Consider the following 18,847-nt stretch of genomic DNA (forward strand, 5'->3'; position numbering starts at 1 on the left):
GGAGTTCAGGCCTGGGCGACTCCGGGCTGCGCTGAACCGGCGATAACCAGGCCCCGCGGCGGCGGCCTCGAAGTGACGTCGGTGTGACGCTCCGCCCCCAGGCAAGTCCGATTGGTCCCTCTCAGTAAGGCCCGCCCCTGCCTTCTCCTATTGGTCTCTAACTTAGTCCTGCGGGGCTTCGAAGGCACAAACTCCGCCCCCGCCCCACCTGAGACCCTGCCTTTCTCAACTCCAGCATAAATCCCCGACGCCCCCCTCAGATCCTCACAGCCCCCACTGACTGCCCCACAGGGCTCTCAAAGAAACCCTTCAGAGATCTTCACAGTCCCAGGCTCCCCACGAACGCATCCACAGATATCCGCAGATCCTGCCCGGATTCGCTCACAAAGATCCCGCAAAACCCTCTTTTTCAGAAGTGAACCCCCTGGGTTCTTTCCCTCTGGGCCCAGTGCAGCCCACTCTAGAGACCCCACCCACTGGGGAGGTGACCAGACTGCCATTGCCATGGAGACAGCTAGGCGTTCCGGTTGCCCTGGAGACCGATCCCTACTTTCCCGGCCCGGGTTCCAGAGGCTTCAGTCAAGTTCCTCCCTCTACGGGTCTGGACCCCTTGTCCCTCCCCTTTCCCCAGGTCAGGCCAGAGTTCCTTTGCGAAATTCTGCGGATAGCCAAGCCTCTTCCCCAAATAGTAGACTCAGGCAAGGCCTTTGAACACAGCACCTGTAGCTGGGGCTCATCCATAATTAAGAGCTTTCCCTCCTTGGGACCAACACTTTTCTTTCCCATCCTAAGGCAAGATCCTGACCTAAGGACAACCAAGCCAAAGCCCAGAGGTATGTAGTTTCTCCGACGGCCCTACTCCCAGACCTTCCCATTCCTCCTCCTAACACCTCCGTTCTTCTCCTACCCCTCAGTCCAACTCCCTCCCATTCTGTACTTTTCTTCTTACTCCCCCTCTCCACCCAATTGGCTCTTTTCCATCTTTTTCCCCCCTCCCTCTCCTCCCATCCTCGGGTTCTCCACCCTAGGGCCCCTTTTCCCTCTTGCTGACGTCGGTCATTTTCCTCACTACAGTCCTACCTCTGTCCCTAATTCTTTTCCCAAACCTCCCCTTCCAAAAGGCTCTAGTGATATATCTAGTGTCTCTGGAGCATGGAGAGAAAATAGAGAGCAGAAAAAATTAAGACGGGAAACCTCAGGCAGCGTTGCAAATTCGACAAGCCTTGAATGTCAGGGCCAAGAAACTTGGACTTAATACTTTAGGCTGAGTCACTAAATGTTTTTAAGCTACAGAGTGCCTGTGGTTGGGTTTGCCTTTTAGAAAGATCTTGGGGCCTGGTTCGGTGGCTCAGCCTGTAATCCCAGCACTTTGGGAGGCCAAGGCAAGCGGATTGCCTGAGTCCGTGGGTTCGAGACCCGCCCGGACAATTTGGTGAGACCTCGTCTCTACAATAAATCAAAAATTAGAACCAGGCTCGGTGGCTCAGCCTGTAATCCCGCGCTTTAGGAGGCTGAGGTGAGTGGATTGCCTGAGCCCGCGGGTTCAAGACCTGCCTGGGCAGGCGAGACCTCATCTCTACAATAAATCAAAAAATCAGCTGGGCGTGGTAGCACGTGCCTGTAATTCCGGCTACTCGGAAGGCTGAGGCGGAAGGATCACCGGAGTCCAGCGGGTCGAGGCTGCAGTGGCCGGGAGCGTGACACTGCACTCCAGTCTGGGCAACAGAGTGAGACTCCAATTCAAAAAAAAGAAAGGAAGAAAGATCTTGGTTGGGTCAGGGAGGAGGATTACATCCTTCCAAGATAAACTAAGTATACCCGGCTCCTCACAACATCCCGGGCTTACCCCAGCACAACATCAACTTATTTGTATTGTCACTGTTGGTTAGCCTGTCTCTCTCCTAGACTCATCTCAGTTAAGGGCTTTGCACAGTGCCTGAGTGAAAGTGTTAGTTCATAAATGAATGAAATAATGGGTGACTGGATTAATATTCTGGGGATGACAGTAGAGGGGCAAAATATTTACATAATCCAAGATGACGATGATGAGAACTTGAATAAAGTTAGAGGGAGGAGAGAGGAGAGAATGCATTTTGGGAATAGTTAGAAGACAGGAAGTACAATTGTTGGTGCCTATTTGAAGATGAGGCTAAGGGAAAGAGAGGATAATTCCCGATTTGAGTTGTGATGCCTGTGGGAGCACCCAGTTGAAATGTTCAGCAGGCAGTTAGGTATGAGTGTGAATGAAGTACAGGGGCCAAAAAAGGCCTGAGCTAGAAATAGGGATTTAGAAGTCATCAGCATACACCTGGAAGTAATTGAAGCCTTAAACATGAATGACTTAGTCAAGGGAAGGTGTGTTGTCTCCAGACAAAACCAGACCATGAGCAGAGTCCTGCCTTATGTAGCATGGAATTACCCTACACTCTTGAGAGCCAACCCCAATTTTGGCTTGATATTTCCAGTCTCTAGAACTCCATAACCTGACTTCCAGGGTCCTAAGACATGCTAAGGACACTGGACTTAGACTGGCCAAGTGGCTATGTTGAGGTTTCCTCCTGAGGCATGGTTCTCTGCTACCATCTACTGATCACATTCTAACTCCTTCAGAATCTTTAAGTTCCAGCTCCCTAACAACCCACAACAGTATACCTTATGAGGTCAGAGCACATGGGTGAACTTCCTGGCATTACACCAAGACCTAGAGCTCATGTTGCTTCCCTCTTGTATCTCTGGTACATTAAGAACCTTATCCTAATTCCATAATGCCCTATGAACACTGGGCTCTGCCTTGGATTAATATGCTGAGGATGGCAGTGGAGGGGCAAAGTTATTACACAATCCAGGACAAAAACTATGAGAAGTTGAATAAAATTGGAAGGAAAGGAGAGAGAGAATGCATTTGGGGAACATTTAGGAAATACGAAATACGGTTCTTGGTGCCTGTTTGAAAATGAGTGCTAAGGGAAAAGGAGAGGACTAACTGACTTGCAGTCTCTCCAATTCCAACCTAATGAAGTTTATACCCCAATCTACCACTAGATGGAAGCAGATGAGGTCACAGAAGAGCCTCCTCCTACCAGCATGGATGCAGAGGAGCACTCTTCAAAGGACCCCTCCGCCAAGGACTTACAGGAGAACCCTATCTCGGAAACTGTCTTGAAGCCTTCCTTCTCTGAGACCCCTTTAGAACCCCATACCTCTGAATCCCTTTTGGTGCCATCCCCTTCCCAGACCTCCTTGGAGCCCCATACCTCTGAAACCCAGAAGCCTTCCATCTCTGAGATCCCTTTGGAGACTCCTACCTCTGAGACTTCATTGGAAAGTCACATTTCAGTGTCAGGGAAACATCTTGCTTTTCCTTCCCCACCTGTAAGCTATGCCTCTGTGTCTTCCCTTGATGCTTTGTGGGATAACCTCGCCTCTGAATTTTCTTCCAATGAGGTCCCACAGATAAAGAGGTCCACCCAGGTCTCTGAGAGCCTTCTAAAGCATGCTCTTTCAGGCCCTTCATCCCAGGTCCACATGGACACATCAACAAAGTGGAAGAAAGAGGGAGGAGATGATGAGAAGGAAGTGGATACCAGTGACAGCTTTGCTTACACATCCCAACCTGGACACCAGCCGGGCAAGAAGAAGGGGAAGAAAGGAGTTAGCCGTAATTGCTCCTGCCCAACTCCCTGTTCCCCCTATCACTGTCCCCTGTCCTTGACCTGTCCCAGGAAGAGCAGACTGGGTTACCCTTGGACATGGCCCCTTCTCTCAGTTTTAGGACCTCCTCACTTCCCCTTGGTTACTCAGCCCCTCCCTTCCTAGGTTATACAGCCCACCCAGTGGTCCCTGTTAAGCAAGCAGAGCTGGTGCAAGTAGCTAAGGCAATGCACAAAGAGGAGTTTGGTATTTGCTTGAATAATCTTTTCCAGTGGGAGAAGGATGCAGCCCTGAATGCCATCCAGACAGGTAAGCTCAGGTGGCCTTCCAGAGTCCTGTGACAGTCCCATGGACATCCTCCAATCCAAAAGGATCTGGAAACTTGCCCATTCAACAGATTGTTGCCCCTTATGGAAATAGCAGTACCACCTGCCTAGAGTCTGGAAGGGAATGCAGACAAAAAAATGAGGATATTCATGCAAAGCCCAGGTAGGGACAGGTGGCTTAACTAAAATTACTAAAAACAGGAGGCTCACGAGCCTACCCCAGATATAGGGCCCAAATAGCCTACACCAGACAGACCCTAAGGCAGAGATGGTCCAGAACCCTGGACAGTCTCCAGGATGTTCATTCTGATATGGCAAAGGCCGTATGGTCCTTTTGGAGGAATTCCATTAAAAGGCTGCCACCCCTGCGTGCCAGGCCCCTGCTGGGTATCCAAAAGCTTTGGCTCTTCTCACCAAAGAGTAGAGCTGTGTCCTCTGGCCCTATTGATTCCATGCTCAGCCTAAAATTAGTACTCTTGCCAGTCCTGTTAGTGGCTTGCTGTGTACAGATGAACTATGTAAACACATGCCATCCTGTGTGTGAACACGTTTACCTGTTGTTATAAACCTCACATCTATAGGGAATACCTTCCATATGAGAGCCACCCTGACCTGCTATAGGGATTCTGGCGTTTCTAGACTTGATTCAGTGCATGTCACTGCATTTATTTTTGTCCTTAATACTTCCTTTCCCTGCTTATGATATAAAGACAACCACATTTAGCCGGGCATGATAGCTCACGCCTGTAGTTCCTGTTACTTGGAAGGTTAAGGTGGAAGGATCACCAGAGCCCAGCAGGTCGACACTGGGGTGGGCATGCCTGGGCAACTGAGCATATAAATAACTCAACAAATAAATAAATAAATAAATAAATAATAAAACCACGTAATTCTAGATCCTTATCCCTCCTAGTAATTTATTCTTTCCATTCCCATGCAGAGACCCTTCACCTTCAACCCTAGGCAAAAAAAAAAAAAAAAAAAAAAAAGTCATAGTGATCTCATTTGTTTATCAGCCTCAATTCAGGCATTGAAATGACTTTGCTTACTTTAACATCTTCTGTTACTCTTATTTTCTTGCAAATGCAGGGTCTGTTCAGTCTTCAAATTCCCCTTCTCCAAACCTCCTGTCTACTCCCCACTCTTGGAGTGTATGTGTATGTGTATGTCTACTGTTAAAGCGGACTCTCTCTCCTCTTGAAGGTTACTGTGTTTTTCTTCTTCAAACTGACCTTCTTTTCTGGTGTAAACAGGCAGTTTTATACGGAAATGTGTTATTCAACCTTGAACAATGATATTTGAGGTCCCCTCCTAATATTGGGAATCTTGAGTCCCTGGAGAGTCAGAACTCCATAACAGTAAATCAACATGTAGAGAAATATCAAGTGTAATGTTTTCTTTTATTCATTCAACAAGCACATATTGAGCACCAGCTATATACCAGGCATTGAGCTAACTGTGAAGGTGGTGATGCTTGTGAGGGTTCAAAGACAAAATTATCTGTACTCTAATGAAAGACACCAATAAGTAAAAGGACAATTTTAATTCACTCTAGTAATTGCTATAATCAAGGTCAGCCCAGACAGCTGCATGAGTAGAAAAGTGGGGCACCCAATCTGGATGACTTGAGGAATAATAAGCCTTGGAAGGAATGACTTCTCGGCTGATATCTGTGAGATGAGTGGGAGGAAGTGGCCAAGTAAAGAATGCAGTAGGATGAAACATGAGGGGGCAAGGCGTTGTAGGAAACTGTAGCAATGCATTATATCTGAGGCACAGAGTGGCGAGGAGAGTAGCCAGCTAAGCTCCAGAAGGCAGAATTGTGCAGGCATTTCTGTGCCAACCTAAAGACTTGAGATTATATCCTGAGGGCAACAAAGATCTTAAGTGGGACAATAACATGAACAGATTTTCATTTTTGAAAGATCCCTCTGGCAATAGGATAGACTGGAAAAAGACAAGACTGGAGATGGAAAGACTACATTGTAAGGCACTGGTAATCTAGGTAAGAAACGACTGGGTGTAGGTGGAGAGAAGTGGACAAATTCAAGAAATGCTAACAAGGGAAAACTGATTGTTGGATAATTTGAATATGTAGTATCCTAGTAAGTAGAGAGGGAAATGCCTAGACTAATCCCTAGGTTTTGGGTATAAGTAACGGTTTGGATGATGGGGTCTTCAACTGAAAGCCTAAGACAGGGTCGGTGCTTGGAAAGCATGTGTTGGACGTACAGAGGACAAAGGATGAGAGCCAGGTCTGGAGGGAATAATTTGACATAAAATATATGGCGTGCTTATGGAACATGCTAGTGAAAGCACCTAGTGGACAACTGGCTATATGGGTCTGAAGTTCAGGAGAAGTTCTAAGCTGAAGACATCCTGTAAGGACAGCTGTATGTTAACTGGAGACATTCTATAAAGAGATGTTATCATGCAAATGGGACATGTGACTATGTGATCATGGAACAAGGCTATGTTGTACAGAATCAATATGGCGCCCCAGATACTGTCTCTTCCCCCTGCCAGTCCTTGCCCACTCATAACAGCAAGGGAATTGGAATCAGGGCAGAGAGTAGAGGGTCCTATGCTGGAATCCACAGCCAGATGCCAATTGTCCCCCTTAAAGAGCCACTAACACCTATAACAGAATCTGAGGTATAGTTGTCAGTCTCCCTGTTCAAACTCTAGTCTTTTTCATCTGAATGCTGGACACTGATTCCTAAACCAGTGCTTGAACTTGACTCCTCTAGGCCCTCAGATCAGGCCTTAATCTGTGAGCCTCATCTGCTTACTTAATGTATTCTGCTACTCCAGACACAGTTTAGAATTCTTCTAGTGGAATCCTGGCTCATACCCACCCCCATTGTGACTGCCTATACCCAGCTAAGCCTCACTGGTGTTAACTGGGCACTGTTTCTACAGGCTGTCAGTACTGAGATAGAAGCAGCAAAGCCAAAAGCCACATTTGGACAGGATTTAGATCCTGAGAAACTATGGGTAAGACAAATCTGAGGCACAGAATTGTGGTTGTGGCTCTGACCAGAGTCAAAGACCAGAGGACACCAACTCTTTCTCATCTTTCTTATGGAACATCAGGGTTATGCCTGGAATACAGGGTCTCTCCTCCTTCTTGAAGGAATTTTCTCATTCACTTAATCGGTTAGACAGTCTGTGTTCTCTCAGAACCTATTTGTGCCAGGCCCTAAGTTTAGAGATGTGGATGAAAAGACAGATCCTTCCCTTGAGGAACTCACAGACTAATGGGAATACAAGTAAACAGACCATCATAATGCACCACATACTATGATATGAGTTGTACAAGGATCTACAGAAGGCAAGAGGAGGGTTCTAGATAGACAGGGAGTCCGAGACAACTTTTTGGTAGAGGTGACATCTCACTTGAGCTTTTAAGTGGGAAGAAGAGTCCTATAGCTGAAGTTCCCACTCCATGAGGATGCATACAGGATTCTTGGCTAGAAATTGGGTTACTCTCAGTTCTCATGGAGGATGAGACAATTTGAACAGGTCTGTCTGGTTCTCCTCCCACATTTCACAGCATCACCTTCACCTCACGGTGAGAATGGCCATGAAGTCAGACAGTTTCAGACCCCACTGCTGAACCAAAGCTCTCAAGAATTGTGGCTTCTTGCTGGTGCCTGCTCTTAGGCATACCTCTTAGCCCCACCTGCTTTCCATGCCTTCCTGGTTAGCCTCACAACTTATCATTTTTGTCTTCACCACCATGACTTTTGACCTCTCCCTTTCTCCTAACCCGAGAGAACCTTCAGCAGCCTTTCTTAGGTTTATTGAGGGCATTAGTACAATAGCACCAGGAACATAGAAGGAAAGTATGAAAGTACCATCCTGGACAAGGGAGAGAAAACCGTCCTCTGACCTCCTGACACCAGGGCTTCCCAACCGCCTTCTCCCCTCTTCAGGTACCTTCAATAACCCTGCTCCTTAGGAGCCAGTGCCCACCATCTCTACATCTTCCCTTTCCCTCCCCTTAGACGCTCCAAGGAAACAAAGCAAAGTTGGGCTTTAATGTGGTGAAGGGAAGAGATGGGCATCCTCACAGCCACAGAGAACTCAGTGAGATTCATGTTCATCTTCAAAGAAAATTTTACCTATAATCTTCCTGCTCAGAAACTGAAGACTCTCTTGAGTCATCTCTGACAGGCTGCCGTAGATACAATGGATTCTAGGCAGGAAAGGAAGTGAAGATACTTGTGGGGTGATGAGAAAACCTTGAGGAGAAAAAGTCTACAGGGTTAGAGGTGAGAGAAGTGAGGACTCCCAGGTGGAGAGGAATACACCTAGAGGTAAGGTGATCCCCACCCCCAGGGATAGCTGAAAACACCTGGGGGGAACTGAGGGGTTTTTTTTTTTCCCTTCAGACTTTTCCTTATTACTCAATCCCTCCACACCTAGGTCTCTACATTGGCTGGCGCTGCCCCCATTACCTATGGGACTGTTTCCGGATCGGGGATGAGTCCAAATGCTTTTGTGGACACTTGTTGAGAGAACACAAGATCATCTCAGGTAGGGGAGAACAGACAGGTGTGGAGAGATAACAGAGTTGTCATGTCTTGGGGTGTATGAGATGTGTTGGTGTGTGTGTGTGTGTGTGTGTGTGTGTTGGCACAGGGGAGGGGGTTGGCATGGGAAGGCCAAGCCCTATCAGGTGCTGATCTAACCCACCCACCCATCCCCATTCCCATAGACATATCCGTGCCCTGCAATGTGAGCAAGTGCCGCTGCCTCATGTTCTGCTTTATCCCATCACGCCCAGAGGAGGTGGGTGCGTTCTGGCTCAGGAGACGGGCCACCTTCAACCCTCAGGCCTGGAGGGCCCAATGTCGCTGCAAACACACCCATGAAGAACACATAGCCAATGGGTCCCATCCCTGCAGGCATCATGGTAACTTCTAGGGCAAGGGGAGTATTGAGTGAGGCATGGGTGGGGACAGGATGCAAATAGTGTGGGGATAATGATGGGGCGCTGGTGTGAGAGACTTGGGCATGGGGTTGGCAAGGAAGAGATGAAAAGGCAGTCAGCTCACAGGAAAACCCCGATTTTCTAAACTCTTCTTGGCTGCCCTTTTGCCCCAGGCTGCTGCTGCAATTGTTTTGAGTCTAATTTCCTCTGTGTGGCCTGTGACCGACGCTGGGAGGAACACGAAACTTTCTTTGAGACAGAAGAAACCAGACGACGAGGAGGGAGGCCTTATGGTGAGGTGGAAGCCAGGGACAGGGGGCCATTCCTGGGTTTGTAATGAGAAGGCCTGGCAGTAAGGTACTCCCATCCTTAACCATCCCCTCCAGGACTATGGTACTCCCTCACTACACCTCCCCACACCAGCATCCTTCATCTACACTGGTTTTCATCCTCCTCAGGAGCAGACTATGTGCCTTTTGCAGAGATGCCTATCCTCCGAGGAGCTTTCCTCAGCAACTCTGACTTTGAGGCCCTGCAGATACAGGGGCCCTCTGGCCTTCCCAGGTCCCACCCTAGTCCCTCTGGTCTCCCTGGCCCACGCAGGCTCCATCCTGGCCCCACATCTGACCCCCCTACCTGATCCTTTCACTTCTGCTCTTCCCTCCTCCAGGGACAGACATTGTCAACAACTGGCACAGGCCTTTGTGAGCCTGGCACAGATCAGCAATAAAGGGAAAGGAACTGGAACCTGATCTGACTCTGTATGGGGCAGGTAGAGCCCAGCCCAGGGACAGACAAATATCTTAGCGTTAGCACCTACTTGGGGCAGGAGAGAGGCTAGATCCAATCATTTGCTTCCATCACACCCACATTCAAGCTGCTAGCTTTTATAGCAGAAGGAGAGTGACTTCAAGGAAGCCAAGAAGGGAGGAAGTTTCAAGAAGGATAGCGTGGGCAGTGATGCCAGATGCAGCTGGGGTGCCAACAAGATAAAGACTGAAAAGCGTCCATTGGATTTTGCAATTAGAAGGTCTTTGGGAACTTCAAAAGAACAGTTTCACACCTGTGCAGTGGAGGCAACAGTACAGTGGTGAGTTTGAAGGGATCTCTTCAAGAAGCTTGGATGAAAAGTACAGGAGAGAAATCAGGTCATATCCAAAGGAAGATGTGGAGTCAAGGAAGCACTTTTGTGGGAAGGAAAAGGGAAAGAGACCAGTAGACAAAAGTACTTTAACAGATACAGAAGAGAAGGGAGAGATGCCTGGTAAGACAAGATCCCAGAGATGGAGTGAGGATATGCGGTCAAGGCAGAGGTGAAAGGCTTTGAGCTGGGCAGGAGAAACACCACTTCTTAGACCAAGAGGAAGGAAGAAAAGATGGGGTCTTTACTGAACTTCAGGAAACAGGATCCAGTGGAAGTTCCCCTCTGATGTCTTCTATATTCCCTGTGAAAGAGGAGATATGGCCACTTGCTGGGGGGGGGGGCAGCAGAGGGAAAAGAGCAGGGAGTAGGAGACAGGAAGAGGAAAGTGAAGGTTTGGGAAGACTAATGTGGGGAACTGGAGAAAAACTTAACCAGTGGGTAGTTTATGCTTCAGGTACAGTTGGAAGTGAGAACCTAGTTAGAGAAGCAAAATGTTTAGATTTGTGAGATGGTGATGGGAGGAAGGATTATCAGGAAAATAAGGCAAAAGGAGGCATGAAGATGTGAAGAGAATAGACGATACAAATAGGGAAAGAAAATGATGCCAGAAAGCAACTGACAGATTGAAAAAGTGAGCTGTTACAGTCTCTAATGAGATAGCAGATGCGGTAGCAGGAATTGAAGTGCAGGAGACAGTGGTCAGAGGCTGCAGAATATTGCATCTTTCAGATGAGAGTAGTTGCAGGTGATGGCAAGTGCTTGGACTAGAGAAGACGGTGGGCCAAGGGTCAAATAAGGGAATGAGAATGACTAGAAAATACATGACAATTCTTTTTTTTTTTTTTTTTTTTTTGAGTTAGAGTCTCACTCTTTCGCCCAGGCTAGAGTGCAGTGGCACACTCACGGCCACCGCAGCCTCAACCTGCTGGGCTCAGGTGATTCTTCTACCTCAGCCTTCTAAGTAGCTGGAACTATAGGCATGCGCCACGATGACCAGCTAATTTTTTGGTTTATTGTAGAGATGAGGTCTCACCAAGTTTTCCAGGCTATTCTCGAACCCATGGGCTCAAGCAATCCTCAACTTAGCCTCCCAAAATGCTGGGATTATAGGCCACCATGCCCAGCCACATGACAATTCTTATGAGGGTAGGAGATCCTGACGCTAATGGACTCTGTGACCCTAGACAAGTCACTTTTCCTCTTTGGGCTGCAGTTTCTGGATCTGTGAAACAGGAATAGCCTCTGTGTTGCCTGCTGCCTATGAGAACCCAAAGAAATAACCAGTTTCAAACCCCTACAGGCTAGTGTTCTTCTTCTTCCTAGACCCCAGATCCATTTATCTCTTGCCCTTCTCCAACACAGCTCTAGGGTCTCCCAGTGTTCCAGAGGCACCACAGAGAACTGCAGGCTCTGGGGCACAGGGAAGGGGCCATTCTACATTTAGGGAGGCCATCTGTCCTTCCAAGGGAAGGAATGCAGCCTAAACTGCAAGGGCCACTGGGGGAAATAACAGGATCAAATGTCTGCCATTTTGAGAAGAAAGGATTTTCTAACAATAATATAGCTATACAAAAAGAGAAGGTACTATCTCTAGAAGTAAGAGTTCCTCGACACTGGTTATATGTGCCAAGATAACCACTTACCTAATTCAACTAATAGTCAACAATACAGGAAAAGTCACTATGATAAACTCATTTGGAAATATTATGCAGCCATTACAGAGTATATTTACATAGGCTGTAAAAATATAAAAAACTGATAAGTGGAAGAGTAATATAATATGCAGTACATATTATATATTATGAAAGGAAATGACAGGAAACACCAAATATTACTCATTTCAACAAACAATATTGAACACCTATAGGTGTCAGGCCATGTGCAAAAAAAACCCTAAAGATACACTGATAACTTGGCCTATGTGATGTCACACGAAAACTTACTTGGTGTCTGAGTATATTGCCATTTTATGATCCCATGTTCTTTTATTATTTTTGATTCAAGGGGTATATGTACAGGTTTGTTACATGGGTATATTGCATGATGGTGAGGGTTGGGCTTTTATCTAACCCATCACCTACATAGTGAGTGAGCATGGTACCCAATAGGTAGTTTTTTAACCCTTGCCTCCCTCCCCTCTTTAGGAGTCCCCAGTGTCTGTTGTTGCCATCTTTATGCCCCTGTGTACCCAGTTCTACTTATAAGAACATGTAGTATTAGGTTTTCTGTTTCTGTGTTAATAATGGCCTCCAGCTGCATCCAGGTTGCTGCAAAGCATATGATTTCATTCTTTTTTTTAATAACTGCATAGTCTCCCACGGTATATATGTACCACATTTTCCTTATCCAGTCCACCGTTGATGCACACCTAGGTTGGTTCCGTGTTTTTGCTATTGTCAACAGTGCTGCAATACACATGCGAGTGCAGTTGTCTTTTTGGTAGAACCATTTATGCGTCTTTGGGTATATACCCAGCAGTGGTAACCCCATGTTTCTTATATCAACAATATATATTCCAGCAGAGCAAACCTGACTCATTGAAAATGCCAGGCACCAAACTGTGTCACACACCTTTTCTTATTAGAGAAGAACATTGGATACATACTCTCTTGCTTATTAGTTGTGCGGCAAAGATACGACACTCCCATCTCCGTCTCTTAAAAAAAAAAAAAAAAAGCCCTGTAAACAGAATCTTTCACCTATGGGTGAATGTGTTAACAAGATCATAAAATAAAGGAAGAATTGCCCTCAGATGAGTATGTTAAAATCTCCGAAATGCTCAGTGGGCTGAAGCTGCCTTTGTGGAGAAAATGCTGGGTATCGACCTGCCAGTTAGAAAAACGACCATGTCCCATTCCCTTTCAGCCCCTCCCGGGTGGTTCTTGGAGCCTATAATATAGCGCCGAATGCCTTCAGAATAGCGCCTTCTTCCTGGCCGATGTGGTGAAAGGACCTAAACAAGCCCCTGGTGCAGCAGGTGGCGATGCCCCGCCCCCTTCCTCCCAGCCCACCAGTAGCTGCCAGACCTGAAGCCTAGACGAAAAGTCCCGCCCACTCGGAGGCACAACCTGAATCAGCTCTACTAGAAGAAAAATCCCACTTCCAGCCTTCTTAATCCTTTCAATGGAGTGGAAATGTTCAAAAGGAAACAATTTAGGGGATCCAATGAGAAAAAAAAATGTTCACGCTTACTAGAAGACTAAGCCAATGGAGTGAAAAATTATCTCTGGTAGAAGGAGCCAATGGGATGAAAGGATTCCGCCTCTAACGTGACGGAGAAGCCAATGGGATGAATCGTGCCCAGGCGTGAGCTCCAATGGGAAGACAGGACCCGCCCGGCCGCTGGCGGAGCCAATGGCCGTCACTCCTCAGCTCTCCGACAGCCCACCCACCCCCGCCGCAGAGCCGAGTGCGGGCCTAGGTGAAAGGTTCCCGCGGCTCCGGGAAGATGGCCGCAGCCGTGGTGCTGGCCGCCGGGTTGCGCGCGGCGCGTAGAGCCGTGGCGGCCGCGGGGCCGCGGGGGGCACAGGTGAGAAGTAGCGCGGGGGCTAGTTAGGAAAGGGTCCCGCGGACTCTGACGCCCGCCCGGGCTCGGGGCCGCGTTCCTCCCGGCTCGCGAAGGCGCGCGGGGCAGGAGCCAGAGCTCCCGCCTGTGGCCTCTGCCCCTCCACACCCGCAAGTTCCAGGGCTATGCGGTCTCGTAGCTCTGGAGAGTGAACTAACGATGAGCGCCCCTCTGCACGGGCCTGGACTCCGAGGTCGGGACAGGGTCACTATAGCGGCTGCTGCCGTCGCCTGCCTGCATCCCCGCTGGCCGGCGCATGGACAGCCTCCTCGGTGCCCCCTGCAGGAAGCGAACTTTCTCTTCTTGGAGCCAATCCTCTGCTCCCCCCAGGCCTGTGGACTTGTAATGAGCAGTAGTGTTAACCTCTCATCTTCCCCACTTGCCAGAAGTGACTCGGCGGTCAGAGAAGTCTAATTCATCCTTTCCTTTTCTCTCCCTATGTGACGCACTGACTTCAGCCTTCTCCGAGTACCTGTGAAACGAGGACTTCCCTACCCCCAATCCCCTGAATCTGGGGGAGCGAAGGTCACTTAACTGAACTCTTACCTCCACTGATTCAAGGGACAGGAGTTAAAATCCACAGTAAGAGATCAGATGTGATACTCAGATGAGGGATCAACTAGTGTCAAACAGGGCAATTGCATTAAAACCGAAATAAAATAGGTAACAAGGCTTAAAGATCAGAAAACAAGTACTGGAAATAAGTGGAGATGTATTAACAAGGTGAGAGCAAATGGAAAGAGCTTTAAGCCATCTTAAGAGATGGTGTGAACCACTTCTTTATATTAAAAGCCAAGAGAAGAAATCAATCTGAGGTAATTCAGTGGTAAGATAGGAACTGCAACTTGAATCTCTAGTTTTTCATTCTGGATCCTTTTTCCTGAACAGTGCTAGTTTTCATACACACAAGCGGCAATCAGTTGTACTGGGTAATAATTTTGTCTGTTATCTAACCAGGCCCAGCACTACGTGGTCCTACCCTTTGCTTCTGGTTTTCTGAAATTCAGGAACTTTTCTCTTGGGTGGGAACCACAAGTACGTTCTTAAAAGAATGAAGTTAACTATCAGCTTCTATCAGCCCTAAGTACATGGGAGAAGTGTTGCGAATTCCCTGCCTTGGTGTGTCTGACCCACCTTCAGGTCCGAGGAGCTGCAGGTGTGACTGATGGGAGTGAAGTGGCCAAGGCCCAGCAAGCTGCTTCTGGGGGAACAGCCCCAACCATCTTCTCCAGGATCTTGGACCGTAGCCTCCCAGCTGACATTCTGTATGAGGACCAGCAGGTGGGATGCCCTTAGGACCCCATTCCCTTAGGAATTTCATGGATACTGTCCAGCCTATTAAAGTAACATGGTGGCCTCTGGCCTGTCACTGCTCCCAGTGTCTCGTGTTCCGTGATGTGGCCCCTCAGGCTCCTGTGCACTTCTTGGTCATTCCTAAAAAGCCCATTCCTCGGATTAGCCAGGCAGAAGAAGAAGACCAGCAGGTAGGAAGAACAGGGCCAGGGTTTAATGGGGAAGAGCCCTGGACTCAGCTAGAGGTTTTGCTCCCATGAATGAAGCCTCCTGTGTCCCTGTGCTCTCCCTATAGCTCCTAGGACACCTACTCCTTGTGGCCAAGAAGATAGCAACGGCTGAGGGCCTGGGAGATGGATACCGACTTGGTGAGTGACTTTTAGCCCTTGGTCCCTCACCTATGGATTCTCATTCTTACTCAATATGATCTTCCTATTTTGACCTCTGCCATGATCCTGACCCCCCAACCCCAAATTCCATTTCAGTGATCAATGATGGGAAGCTGGGTGCACAATCTGTATATCACCTGCACATTCATGTACTTGGGGGCCGACAGCTCCGGTGGCCTCCAGGTTGAACTTGTCAACTGAACAAGAACTCCAGATATGATTACTTGGGTGGAGAAGGGAAAAAAGAACCCTTGATGCTAATAAAACTGCTCTCCTTCAATTCGCATTCCTGTCTTAACTATATAAAAATGTATTTCACAAAAGGGAAAGAAAACATATAGGGCTATGATTCCCCTTGGCCAGGGTCTGAGTGAGAGACAATGAGGAAGCCCATTCTGTGGTTAAAGGAGAATTTCACCTGCAGACAGTCTCATGACAAGTGGCCCACCCTAGATCAAGCTTCCAGAAAAGTAGTAGTACAAGTGAGCAGTATGAATGAGCCTGAAGAAACAAAACCAGGTGTAAGACTTGCATAATCCTGGTCTTTATTCAGCAGACAAACCAGGTTCTAAGGGGTTTGGGAGGAGGGTAGTCAATATGAAGACCTTTTATCAGAAAAGCAATCACACCAAAAAAAAAAAAAAGCACCTACTTTTTCACAACTCTGTATGTCTCACCATTTTGCTATTAAGCTGATTCACGTATTTTCATACTTAAATTTTTTAAAGATCACCCCCCACTTTTGAGAATGAACGAAGCAAAACCAAGGGGGAAGCTACTGTTGCCCCCCACCAGCACATCAAGTAGGCTACTGTCTGCTGTCCCAGCCCTGTGCTTCTCTCCAACATATCCCCATGAAGAATCACCTCAGAAAGCCTCAATCATGCTTGGGCGTGGAAAGCAAGGTCATACTTAGACCAGCGGAACTTTAAAAGCCCGGCTGAGGCGGAATCCCGTCGGGACCGGAAAGCGGGCTTCCGGCCCCACCAGCTTTAATACTTCCGCCCCGCAGAGGCCTTGCCTCCCCGTCCCCCCATCTCTAGTTCTGCGCAGTCTCCGGGGGTTGTTTGCTGTCTCTATGGCAACCCGGTAACCGGGATCTGAAGATGGAGACCAACGCGCCTACGGAGGGATCGCGGTCGCGGTAAGGTTGCAGCCCTGGCTGTAGACGTAGGGGACGGGGAAGGTCAGCGGACTTCCTCTCCTGCGCTTTCGACAACCTTGTCGCGTCTGCTTTCTTTTAGTTCTTTAGACGTACAGCACAGCTCCGGACTGGCAATCACTTCGGAACCATTTTCTTCTTCAGAAGATGGTCCTAGGTCTGCCCTGGCAGCGGCAACCGCAGCAGCTGCAGCGGCTGCATCAGCTGCGGCAGCCACTGCAGCCATCACCACTGCCAAAGCAGCTGCGTTATCTACAAAGACCCTAGCGCCCTATTCTGAGTTCACAGGGCCATCCTCTGACCCCAGTCTTCTTGGGGATCCCTGCACGAAAACCAACTTTGCCCATAGCATAGGCCATAAGAGTCTCCACTTCGAGCCAGTCTATATTCCCTGTACTGCTCAGGATTCCAGTACTAAAACGGACCCTAGTTCTAGTCCTGGCCTTGATCCTGACTCCAGTTCTGGCCATGGCTCTGTCCTTGGCTCTGGCTCTGGTCCTGGCCGTGGCTCTGTCCCTGCCTCTGACTCTGGTCCTGGCCGTGGCTCTGTCCCTGCCTCTGGCTCTGGTCCTGGCCATGGCTCTGTCCTTGCCTCTGGCTCTGGTCCTGGCCGTGGCTCTGTCCTTGCCTCTGGCTCTGGTCCTGGCCGTGGCTCTGTCCTTGCCTCTGACTCTGGTCCTGGCCGTGGCTCTGTCCTTGCCTCTGGCTCTGGTCCTGGCTGTGGCTTTGTCCCTGGCTCTGGTCCTGGCCGTGGCTCTGTCCCTGACTCTGGCTCTGGTCCAGATCCTGGCTCTGAACCTGGCCCAGGTGCTGGCCCTGGCCTTGAGCTCAGGCCCCGTACTCCTCCAAGGTTCAGAAAACTTGAGGCCGATCTGGTCCCTGACTGTACCTCCTGGAGTCACCACTGCCACTGGGAGCCTCAAAAACAACCATCCTGGGAACTTTTGCCAGTCTCAGAGCCTGGTGCCCAAGGGCTATGGAAGCCCCCAGTGGTTAAAGGGAAACCTAAGGTTCTCTGTGAAGTATTGCCACGGGGCCGGTGCCTCCTCTACAACTGGGAGGAAGAGGTATTAAGGTCTTGGCCTGCTTCCTTTTCTTGAAGGCTGTCCCCAGTTTCCTAGGGGAGGAAGTAGTTTATGACAAGGTTGGGTACCAGAAGGGATATCACCTTGGGACCCACAGAGAGCCACCAACCACCTGGATCAAGTCCCAAGAATGCAGGATGGCTCTGAAAGTTTCTACTTCCGACACGGACACCAGGGACTGCTCACTATGCAACCACAGTCACCCATGCCCTCCAGCACCACCCAGAAAGACTCATACCAGCCTCCAGGAACCCTCTGTCAGCCACATCGAGGTGTGAACCATGAGACAGAAGGCCAGAATGAGTCTATTAATCAGAGAAAAAAAGGATAGAATTTCTGGTGGGACTGTGGGTTATTGGATGGATAGTAGGTTTCTTCTGGGCCTGCTTCTTAATCAGATCCCATTCTGTCCACCCCTTACCCTCCCACAGGAAAACGTGAAGCCATGCTGGAAATGCTTCTACATCACCAGATCTGGTAAGAGACTGGGGAAAGGGGAGGGGGAGGAGAAAAACTGGGGGAGCATGGCCTTGACACCCCCCAGGGCTGCTCAGTAAAGAGGTACAGGCAGAGCAGGAACCCACAAGGAAGGTCTTTGAGGTCGAGTCTGTGACACACCATGACTACCAAATGGAGCTGGTGCAAGCAGGGCCTCCTGCTCCAACAAAGGTGAGAACCCATCCCACCCCACTTGCATAGCTGGGCTCTGACAGGACTGCCTCAAGGTTGAGAGAGAGGGCTGAAGGCCAGGATTTACTCAGTACTCTTCCTCACAGCCTCATGACTACCATCAGGAGCAGCCTGAAACCTTCTGGAAACAGAGGGCACCACAGCTACCGGTGTGTAAGGATGACTAGGTGTTCGGGGGCAGGGTCGGAGAGGACAGTTCTGTTCTGGCTTGGGGGAGGGTGGGATCTGTCCTCATCCTGGCACTCCTCCAGGGTGTCAGTCAGATCAGGACATTGGACACACCATTCCGGAAGAACTGCAGCTTCTCAACGCCAGTACCCTTGTCTCTGGTGCAGCCTTTGCCCTATGAACCTGAGAATTACCCCCACCAATTGGGAGAAATGTCTTCCCTTGCCTGTTGTGGAGGAGAGCAGGGTGGTGGAGAGGGGAGAACTCCTCCTGGTAAGAGTTGAGGAGGGATGTGGTATATGGAATATGGAATCTACTTCTGTCTGTACTAGAGAGGTCAGGAGGAAGTTAATTCTGTACTTGATGAAGGAGCTTTACATAAAGGATTCTCTCTCATCCTGAGACGGCTAATTCAGTGATTTCTGTGACCCACCA

At 48.9% G+C, this 18,847-nt stretch overlaps 4 protein-coding genes across 4 annotated transcripts in view; 3 read left to right on the plus strand and 1 right to left on the minus strand.

The window, feature by feature from the left end:
• TMEM8B (transmembrane protein 8B) overlaps positions 1-506 on the minus strand; it is a 28,310-nt gene extending 27,804 nt beyond the window's left edge. Inside the window, exon 1 of the mRNA XM_021715068.1 lies at positions 474-506. The gene's annotated coding sequence lies outside the window, so the exon portion shown is untranslated. The remainder of the gene's footprint in view (positions 1-473) is intronic.
• A 2,536-nt stretch (positions 507-3,042) lies between these two features.
• Positions 3,043-9,663, plus strand: FAM221B (family with sequence similarity 221 member B). The gene is made up of 6 exons (XM_008063118.1): positions 3,043-3,628; positions 3,817-3,960; positions 8,409-8,519; positions 8,701-8,898; positions 9,090-9,209; positions 9,587-9,663. Exons 1-6 carry the CDS (start codon positions 3,043-3,045, stop codon positions 9,622-9,624), a joined length of 1,197 nt encoding a protein of 398 aa, XP_008061309.1. The 3' UTR covers positions 9,625-9,663.
• A 3,780-nt stretch (positions 9,664-13,443) lies between these two features.
• HINT2 (histidine triad nucleotide binding protein 2) lies at positions 13,444-15,587 on the plus strand. The gene is made up of 5 exons (XM_008063119.1): positions 13,444-13,589; positions 14,766-14,906; positions 15,005-15,109; positions 15,214-15,286; positions 15,404-15,587. The coding sequence occupies exons 1-5, from the start codon at positions 13,509-13,511 to the stop codon at positions 15,493-15,495; spliced, it is 492 nt and encodes a 163-aa protein (XP_008061310.1). The 5' UTR covers positions 13,444-13,508; the 3' UTR covers positions 15,496-15,587.
• Positions 15,588-15,835: 248 nt separating this feature from the next.
• SPAG8 (sperm associated antigen 8) lies at positions 15,836-18,811 on the plus strand. The gene is made up of 8 exons (XM_008063121.1): positions 15,836-16,451; positions 16,552-17,045; positions 17,172-17,536; positions 17,652-17,826; positions 17,986-18,031; positions 18,109-18,223; positions 18,331-18,393; positions 18,496-18,811. The coding sequence occupies exons 1-8, from the start codon at positions 16,414-16,416 to the stop codon at positions 18,694-18,696; spliced, it is 1,497 nt and encodes a 498-aa protein (XP_008061312.1). The 5' UTR covers positions 15,836-16,413; the 3' UTR covers positions 18,697-18,811.
• Positions 18,812-18,847: the final 36 nt, after the last annotated feature.

Source organism: Carlito syrichta, unplaced genomic scaffold (genome assembly GCF_000164805.1).
Source record: "Carlito syrichta isolate Samal-C Ts95f unplaced genomic scaffold, Tarsius_syrichta-2.0.1 Scaffold306593, whole genome shotgun sequence".
In the NCBI taxonomy this organism is placed as follows: domain Eukaryota; kingdom Metazoa; phylum Chordata; class Mammalia; order Primates; family Tarsiidae; genus Carlito; species Carlito syrichta.

Coding starts and splice junctions, on each gene's coding strand:
- FAM221B (XM_008063118.1), top strand. CDS start 3,043: ATGGAAGCAGATGAGGTCACAGAAGAGCCTCCTCCTACCAGCATGGAT. Junction 8,899..9,089: donor CCATCCCTGCAGGCATCATG/GTAACTTCTAGG, acceptor CTTTTGCCCCAG/GCTGCTGCTGCAATTGTTTT. Junction 9,210..9,586: donor ACGAGGAGGGAGGCCTTATG/GTGAGGTGGAAG, acceptor TCCCTCCTCCAG/GGACAGACATTGTCAACAAC.
- SPAG8 (XM_008063121.1), top strand. CDS start 16,414: ATGGAGACCAACGCGCCTACGGAGGGATCGCGGTCGCG. Junction 17,537..17,651: donor TCTACAACTGGGAGGAAGAG/GTATTAAGGTCT, acceptor TGGGACCCACAG/AGAGCCACCAACCACCTGGA. Junction 18,394..18,495: donor AGAGGGCACCACAGCTACCG/GTGTGTAAGGAT, acceptor GCACTCCTCCAG/GGTGTCAGTCAGATCAGGAC.
- HINT2 (XM_008063119.1), top strand. CDS start 13,509: ATGGCCGCAGCCGTGGTGCTGGCCGCCGGGTTGCGCGCGGCGCGTAGA. Junction 13,590..14,765: donor CGGGGCCGCGGGGGGCACAG/GTGAGAAGTAGC, acceptor ACCCACCTTCAG/GTCCGAGGAGCTGCAGGTGT. Junction 14,907..15,004: donor TTCTGTATGAGGACCAGCAG/GTGGGATGCCCT, acceptor CACTGCTCCCAG/TGTCTCGTGTTCCGTGATGT.